The sequence below is a fragment of the Merops nubicus genome, unplaced genomic scaffold (assembly GCF_000691845.1).
Source record: "Merops nubicus isolate BGI_N331 unplaced genomic scaffold, ASM69184v1 scaffold45163, whole genome shotgun sequence".
Taxonomy (NCBI): Eukaryota; Metazoa; Chordata; class Aves; order Coraciiformes; family Meropidae; genus Merops; species Merops nubicus.
The window spans coordinates 1-8582 of NW_008599079.1; the positions used below are offsets into that span (position 1 = coordinate 1).

The 8582-nt window shown below is 39.2% G+C and overlaps 1 protein-coding gene across 1 annotated transcript in view; it reads left to right on the forward strand.

Annotated features, from left to right (window-relative positions):
* Positions 1-4196: 4196 nt before the first annotated feature.
* Positions 4197-8582, forward strand: part of SDC2 (syndecan 2) — a gene marked incomplete at its 5' end in the record, with an annotated part of 10192 nt that continues 5806 nt past the window's right edge. The window contains one exon of the mRNA XM_008937254.1: positions 4197-4308. Within this exon, the coding sequence (XP_008935502.1) occupies positions 4197-4308 (112 nt within the window). The remainder of the gene's footprint in view (positions 4309-8582) is intronic.

An 8582-nucleotide genomic window follows, 5' to 3' on the forward strand; every position in this document is an offset into this window, starting at 1 on the left:
TTTACCATTAATATACCTGTAGAAATGAAGTCTGCCATCCTCTCCCAACCCTCCTATTGTCTGAAGATTTTTTTCAATTTTACCATTGTAATTTTGATGAATGATTTATGCCTTTCATGAGATGCTGAGTCACAAAAAGATCTTTTGCCTTGTTTCCACTCTCATTTAGTGTCGGAATGAATTTTTTTTTTTTTTTTTTTAAATGTTCTGGATGATTGGAATTTATTAAATTAAAAACAATTTAATATGTAAGGTTTAGTAAAAAAAGATTTAGAGGTTTCAAATTCAACATATAACTGGTATGCGAATATCTCTTATCTAGTACTTAATGGGTGCTAATCTACACTACATCCATGAGATTTAGATTTATGCCAGTGTAGTCAATAACCAGACAGGAATCAGTGATCATTGGCATGTAGCATGTGAAGTATCTAGGTCACAGGATTTTGCAGCATTATATTCTTGGAATAAAAACATAAGTGGGATAACAATGATGGATGAGAATGCAATCTCTGTCAAGAGGTAATGAGCAGTTTTTGTGGCTTCAGGGCCAGATTAAAGGACTGGTAACAGAGACATCCTTGCCTGGTGTTCCTGCCGTTTTAATAGATCTGAAAATAAGGCTGTTACATAAAAGTGACATGAGGGCCCTCATTTCAATTGTTAGCCATAGGAAATAATCCCTTAAATATTTGCCCTTCATAATAACTACAGCTAGGTTTAAGGAGTTAGAATTTGCAAACTTTTTTTTTATTTGTCCTCCTAAAAATATTGAAATGCCAGTACAGACCTTTCTCTGTCCCAGCCTTCTGACAACAGACTTATTTTTCCAACTTATCTTTTGTGACCACCCTAGAAGTACTCCATGAGGCCATATGACTTCCCAGCTGACAAGCGAGGAAACATTTCTATATTAAATCAAATTTAGTTTTACATAACATAAAATTGCAAAGTGTGGCTTCAGTGCTTGATACTCACTTAAGCACCATGAAGTGTTCTTTTATTCTCATTCACCGCCTCTCATTTTCCTAAGCTTAATCTTCACGGATTTATTTTTAATGACTGCACATTTTTTTGTTAAGTGTTGGGCTTTTCTTTTTTTTCTTAACCTAAAGGCAGTTTTCATTCCAAGTGGGCTAAGGGAGCTTTGTGCTTCTGAGCAACTGGGAAAAGAGGTGCAATCTGTGGGTATAGAGAGGGTGCCCCTACTCCAAGTCTACTAGCCAGCTTGCTAAGAGGAGTCTGTTTGGGGAAAGTGCAGTGCATTTATCTATGAAAATGCCTGGAGATTTTTAAGATAGAGTATGTTTCTTTGTGCATTTGCTTTGAGAGTTTGCTCATGTCCTGCCCAAGTTCCACTAGACGAGAATCATTCGTACTGGAAATTGGTTGAAGCAAGGGGCTCTGGCTAGAGAAGCTGTCGACCATCTTCCTCAGATGGAGCTTGATGTCTGATCTGAGTGCATGTGGGGTTCACTGTGCCATACATTTCTCCCTACAGTAAATATTGTACTGGATCTGTAAGACTGTGGGGAATAATTTTCTCATTCTGATGTTGTGCCACCCAAAATACTAGATATTAAATAATGTTTCATATTGCATGCTTTGCATCCCCAGAGTAGAATACAATGGATGTTCAAATTGCTGCTGAAAACTACCCAGGCTTTTCTGCCATTTCTGTTCCTCTGTTTGCAGCTGGTTTAAATCTTGAGAACCTCTCAGCATAGCTAGAAATGAAAGCTTTTGGCAGCTGAAAAGCCGTAATTCATTGCAAGAAAGGGAGAGAATATGATGGTGGGGATCCTGATGACCCAGGTGTTTGCAGCTTGGGCTGGGCTGGGTTAGCTGCTCAGCTGTCTTACCAAGACTGAATCTTTAGAAGAACTGTCAGGAATCATTTCCATCTTCTCTTAGTCCTGTGAGGCTGGAAAGAGCAAGAAAACAGGGTTGTTTGTTTTGGGGAAGGAAGAGTTTTGGGTTTCTATTTGGTTTTTGAATTCTACTAAGTTTGCTTCTGATATAGACAGAAGTGGGAAATGGCCTAGGGAATAAATTGATTGGTAAATTCACATTTTTGCTCAACCCTAAAATTGTGGGCATAGCTATGTGATGCTTCTGTTCACATGCAGACTAGTTTTCATTCGTTAGCATTTGCAAGCTCAGGCTGTTTCTCAGCTGCTGCCAAATGCTATTGGCAATTTCCATTGTTTGGAAATTTCTCCAAATAGATCCTCAAACTTTTTTCCCAGCTTGGTGTTAGGTACCTTTTCAGTATTGTATGCCCTTTCTATACTCATGGTCAGCCACCTGCACTTCCTTTTACAAATGTTTTGTTTTTTTCCTGCCTGATCCTGAGGAGTGGGCTGTTTTGTACCACGATTGTGGCTGAAGTAAAATGAGGTGAAGTGGCTTTGTCCATTGTGGCAGCCTGATCAGCAGCAGGATATTTGTCCCATGACAGGGAGTTGGTTTCCTGTACGGAAGCAGTCTCAGCTGTGTCTTAATTACAATACCACCTCTACACATGGAGACCTCTTTTAAAGGAGTTAAGTTATTTGACGGTGACCAGACATGGTCTTGAATTTCTGCTGTGTAACTATAGCCAGTTCCAGGGAGACCGTGAGAACTAGCAGCAGCAGTTGAGAGCAGGCCTCTTGTAAACCTATCTTAAAAAGAGGGCTTTTCTCCCCCTCACATATTCCACAGGTAAAAGCTGCTGTAGCAAGGATAGACTTTGACCAAGGACTATGTTTTCCTTTTCCCCTGTAGAAGGAAAACAGGGTAACATTGGTTTAATTCAGAGCTGTTCAGAGAAGTGTTAGGTACCTCTAGTGCAAAGGTCTTTTACTCTGAAATACTCTAATAATTAATCAGGATGGCCTTTTTTCTTTCCATGAATAATAATTTTTTATTCTAGATCAAATTGAAGAGCAGTTTTCTGCCACGAAAGCAGCTTAGAACAGGAATCTGCTGCCAAAACTTTTGAAAATAAAGTTGAGTGTCTTCCACAGTATTTTTTAGACATCTGGAAAAAAATTTACATTGGAAAGTCAGATGCAGGCCTTTGTATACAGAAATTTCACAGTTTTGTACCCCTTTAGGAAAGCTACAGTGAATGTTCATTATAGTAAAATGGATAATAAGTGCAATGCAGTAAAAAGTAAGATGGTAACTCTTGGGACTCAGAGCAGCAGGTTCGGGTGTTTATATGAGATACAGAACAGATCCATTTTTGTATTTGGCTTTTTGACTTAAAATTCCATTTGCTGCTGTCATACTTTTTTTTTTCCACAAGTCGTGGCTGACAAATGGGCATTCACAGAAACGTTGATAAAAGTAATAAAAGTAATAGCAGCAGGTACTTTCTCAGTCATCACAGATACATGGCTCCCATAAGGAAGTTTATGCTCTGTTGAGAAAGTACAAGCTTCTGTGGAGGAAGACAATTTTCTCTTTCAAAGTCTGAATTGTTAATCTAAAAGTATGACTGATACCTTGTTCTATTATCAGTTCATTTTAGCAGAATCTCTCTTTAGCTGGAAAATACTAGCAAACATGAAAATGTGGTAAAAGTACAAGAAGTCAACTTTTTAGCCCATTGAAGCTACAGCTAATTTTTAGGAGAGTTGTGTACGTTTATGAACTGGAGCATCCTGCCTGACCAGAATTTTGGACATGTGCTGTCTGATTTGGCTGGATTTGTCATAATCCTTAATCAACAGCACTGTCTTGGAAACATTTGTATTCTGTAGTCTCAGCTGTTTGTTCACACTTGTAAAGAGTTTCAAGAGGTTTAGTTCGATATACCTCTGAGATGGCTCTTGATATGTGCTCTTGTTGCTTCCCATTTGAGATCTTGACAGTGGGGTTCAATCCTGGAATTTGCTTCTTTATTGTTACAGAAGCTCTGCAGAGTATATTGCAAATCATATTTATTCATTCATGCATTTAAGGAGATGAAGGGCACTTGCTTCCTCATGATTGGGTGGTTTTTTAGTTTTCATTATGAAGCCTTGCATTATTTTGCTTTATGCTATAATTTTACAAATTTACCATCTTAGACAAGTGCATTGGATAAACTACAAGTATGAACTGTTCAGTGTGCCATCAACTTTGGAAATTGTAGCAAAGATTAAGAGACTGCTGCGTTGGAGAACTGTTATCTTTTTAACCATTCCCTCTTATCTGTTTTCCAGAGAACAGATTTGACCTCTGATAAAGATTTATACCTTGACAACAGCTCTGTTGAAGAAGCATCAGGCGTCTATCCAATTGATGATGATGATTATTCTTCTGGGTCAGGTTCAGGTGAGACAACACATCGCAATTTGATTTTAAAAACTGTAAGAAGTAATGTAATTTTTTGAGGAAAAGATGTGCAGTTTGCTTTTATAAGCTGGAGATGATACTTTTAGTGAGAATCATGAGTGCTTGGCTCTCTATTTACAGAGCACTGAGCACCCCTGTGGGCTGGGTTTTAAATATTAACTTTCTGCTCTTTTCTCTTACGTCTTAGTTGCATCATTTCACTTTGTTATTTTCTCTCTGCTCTCTGCTTCCCCTCTGATTTCTCTGTAGATCTCCCTGGAGTTTAGAAATAAGGATTAAAGAAGGTTTAGTTCTCCCATGGCATAATACTAATTTAGCAGTCTGTAAGAAAACATAGCAGCAGCAATTTTGTTTTTCTTCTATGCATTCAACTTTACGTAAACGTGGCGTCTGTTCCTTTTTTGCTGTTGTTCTTTTAAATTTAGAAGTCTAGATACTGCCAAAATCATGAATTTTCTCAGAGGTAGTTACATCCATATAGTGAATAAAGACATTCTTAAATATAACATACTGAGTTCACAGACCTAAACACTCTTTAGAGGCATGTGGCTAGCTCACCATTTTTCAAAACACTGTCAGTGAAACCTCATTAATAATTTCTCTTAGAAAGCCTTTTTGTGGAGTATCTTCTAGACTAGCTGGGAGGCTCCAGCCATTAAAAGTTAAGTGCAGGATTTTATGGTAGTTTTGTACGAGAAGTTTCCTTACTGTTGTGAGCATTTGCTGAGCTGTTGTGGAAATGCCATTTATTTTCCACGTGTACTTATTTGTTCGTTATGGCACTTCTTGTAATCTGTCTTTTGATTTTTATACATACTTGTGGATTTTTAAAGGAGAAGCCCTTCTTGTAGCACCGTGTATTTGTTACCTTGTAACAAATCTCAGCCACAGCTGAGATTTTTCAGATAGGTTTTTTGGTTTTCCTTTCTTTTGGCAGTTCAAAGAAAGTTAAAATGAAGTCTGCAAAAGTCTGATTGTGCTGCCAGGCAAATCTAGGCCTGTGGTCTTTGGCCACCTGGGTGATAACCTGCATTTTAGGAGTCTTTCACAGTGGAAATTTGACATTCCAGTGTGATCAGAAGCTTAATCGGACCTCCTTGCTTTAAACTTTTTTCAGGGAAAATTTAGCATTTCATTTAAGGGAAAAAAAAAATAAATTAACAAGTCAGTGATTTCATCCCGTTTGCATTACTGTCAAAGGAAAATTCTGATCTCTAAGAAAATTGCCTTTTCAGTCAGCATCCCATTCTGTTATGTCTTCAGATACTGGTGACTTTGTAAGCTTCAGGAAAGGAGATACATTGGCAATAAATAGAGGTATAGAGAATGTTCTAGAGTTTTTTTTCATCCCTCTGTGGAGTTTGGCTGGTTTTAATATGGATGATTCAAAATGCAGCCCTGCTTTTGAAGTGGAAAAGCCTGTACAAGAATTGGCTTCAGATTTATTAACCCGTCTCAGTGATAAAAATGGGGTCAGAAGGACAGAAACTACCTCTAGACTTACCCAACAGTAACATTTTGGCTTTCTCTTCTCTCTTTTCCTGTGCTCAGCCTTGAGCCGTGAGTGGAAGATGGAGTGTATAACATGCATTCAAAAAATCCTGCTCCTTTCCTCCAAGAAAACATTAAAAGTCTCAATGTAGAGAGACTTCTAGTCTTTGTGTTTATATATAGCATAATAATAGAAGAGTAAAAACAGTTTTCCTGCTTACATACGACTTCAAATGCTTTCATAACTACTGTTACTTTTTCCTCTGGCACAGAAGATCTTAACTGAGCCTTGGTCTTTCTGGCACCTGGAAGTAGCCACTAGAGCAGCATGACTGTCCTTTTGTTAAGGAAAGGTACATCTCTATCAGGTTCATCTACAAGTTATTTTTGGAAACTATGTCTCGTTCTTGTCTATTCTGTTAAGTTACTCTTCATTGACAAATTTCATGCAAATTTTCCCCCCCATCTCCCTGCTCCATCCCTCCCCTTGGCTTCCCCCTTTCCCTTTTTCTTTCCTTCTGTCCTCCCTTTCCCCCAGCTCTCCAGGTTGGGCAACACACCCTCTCTCTGCTGGTGTGCTTTCCCTCCCTTGGTGCAGGCAACATACCAACTATTAATTTCCTAAGGTCCCACTCCTATATGCCTTCTCCATTGGCTTGAAGCAAGAGCTTCTCCAGTCCACCTGCTTCTCCAGCCCTAAGCATGCTTCATCACATTGACTGCCTCGTTCTCCAGGTCCTTTAACAGAAAAACCTATTGTGACCCTGTTTGAAAGTGTGGTTTTGTTGTGCTGGGCAGAATCTTTTACTTCAGTACAGCTGGGGCTCTTCCTTTTATTCTTTCTTCAAGTTTTGTTGTTGTTTGGTGTGTTGTTTTTTTTTCACCTTCTCAGGTGAGACTTACCCAAGACAGGACAGCCTCTAACCGTCCCCATTGATTTCAGCTGCAGTTCCCTGGTAGGATGTTATCATTGCGTTTGCAGTGTCAGCCCTGGGTGCCCAACGCTGTGTTGGTTAAGGGTTGCACTGGGGGCTTTTAATATGAATCAGGGTGAAATAAGCCAGCTAAAAATGTGTCTTCTGATGTGTCATACTGATGACAGAAAGGGAAGGTGCGAAAGAGATGGTGGGTGTGCAGTTGCCTGCTTTATGACAAATTTGCTTGTGGCGGCAGTAATCCCAGAGTGCGATGTGCAGCAGCAAAAAACATGATGCCAAAAGATAGGGTGGAATGATCAGATTTGTTTGGTAGGAAGAGTTAATTACTCGCTGCTTGGCGAGTCAGAGTGCTAACTACTGTGGGCTTTGTGTAAAGTACAATAATTTAAGCTGGCACAGTCTTGATTTCCTGACAAGTTTCCTCAACCACCAAAAGTGTGTAGGAGCATTTGCATTCCCATCAAGGGGCAGCTAACAGACACATCACTGGGGGCTAAATTAGATATTTCAAATACTACAGCACAATCTAGAGCAATTTTGACCACTATTAAGACAGAAGTTGGGCGTCCTGAAGAAGTTGCATTGGATAAAAGACAGTGTGTGCTGGTCAAGAGCTCTCAAATCTTCACAACAGAGATAGTTTTGGATTAAATTACTGCCAGGTTCTTGTGGTAGCCTCACTAAGAGGGCACTCTCCACTTGTGGAATGACTCGAGACCATTAATACTTAGTACCATCACCCAAGCTGGCCAATTCCAGATATCTTTTAGAGGCAGCGATAGTTTCAAAAGGAAGAAATAAGCTCCTGGACTCCAAACATTTCACAGTATTCCTCTTAACCTAGTTGGAAATTATGTTCATGACACTCTGTATGTTTTATCTTTCATTATCTATTTGGAAATGCCTTCCTCTTGTTTAAACCTACTCCATGACAAGCAGAGACTTGTACAGATACAGCTAATTAGAGAGCAGGAACTATAGGAGTGTGTCTGAGCCAATACCTGAGTCAAGCCTAAAGAATTGGTGTCCTGGTGGTTTGGGGATTGTCAGGACTCCCCTGAGGCATGTGGAAGAGTCTCATGTGGATACCTTTGGTGCAAATCTAGCAACGAGTCTGGGAGTTAGATGAGTCACCCGGTTGTTGAGAGACCGGAGATCTGCATCCTCCATAGCCAGCGATGTTCACGCCTGTAATGCTCACCATTTTTTTTTCTGGCAGACACAACTGTAGCCTGAAGGAAAGGTGGCATTTAAGGATTTGGAGGAGCAGTTGTGATTAAATGGGACTTATTTCATAAAAAGAAGAAGATAAAGTTCTGTAGTCTCAAAATATGTTTCATCATATCTCTAGTCTGATCATGAATTTTAATTTCCTTGACTCTGAAAGTCTTATGTAATTTGGAGGAACTTTGGAAGGTAAAGCAGGTTGAACTATCCTTTGGGCCTTTATTTATCAAAGAAAACTCGAGGTAAAGCCAGAAGAATTTTCCTGTTGGATGTCTTTCCTCACCTCTGTACTGAAGCAGGATGTTGGGTTTTTTTGATCTTTAAGTAGCATTTCAGCAAAATACCTCGTTCTTGTTGTGAGGTCTTTATTCTGGAGGTTGTCCTGTAGTTCTGGTACCTCTGAAGGTTTTTCCAGTATTACTCTATACTGATAGCGTTAATAGTAGTTTTTAAATTATTCTAAATTTTCTTTTCTACAGTGTAGAAGTTGTTCTAGTTATTGTCTTGTTAACACCCTTTCAATGGGAAATGTATATAATTCTTGATCATGAGTTCAAAGCTCCGCTATTGCACTTGTATTTTCAGGCAGTTTTCTTT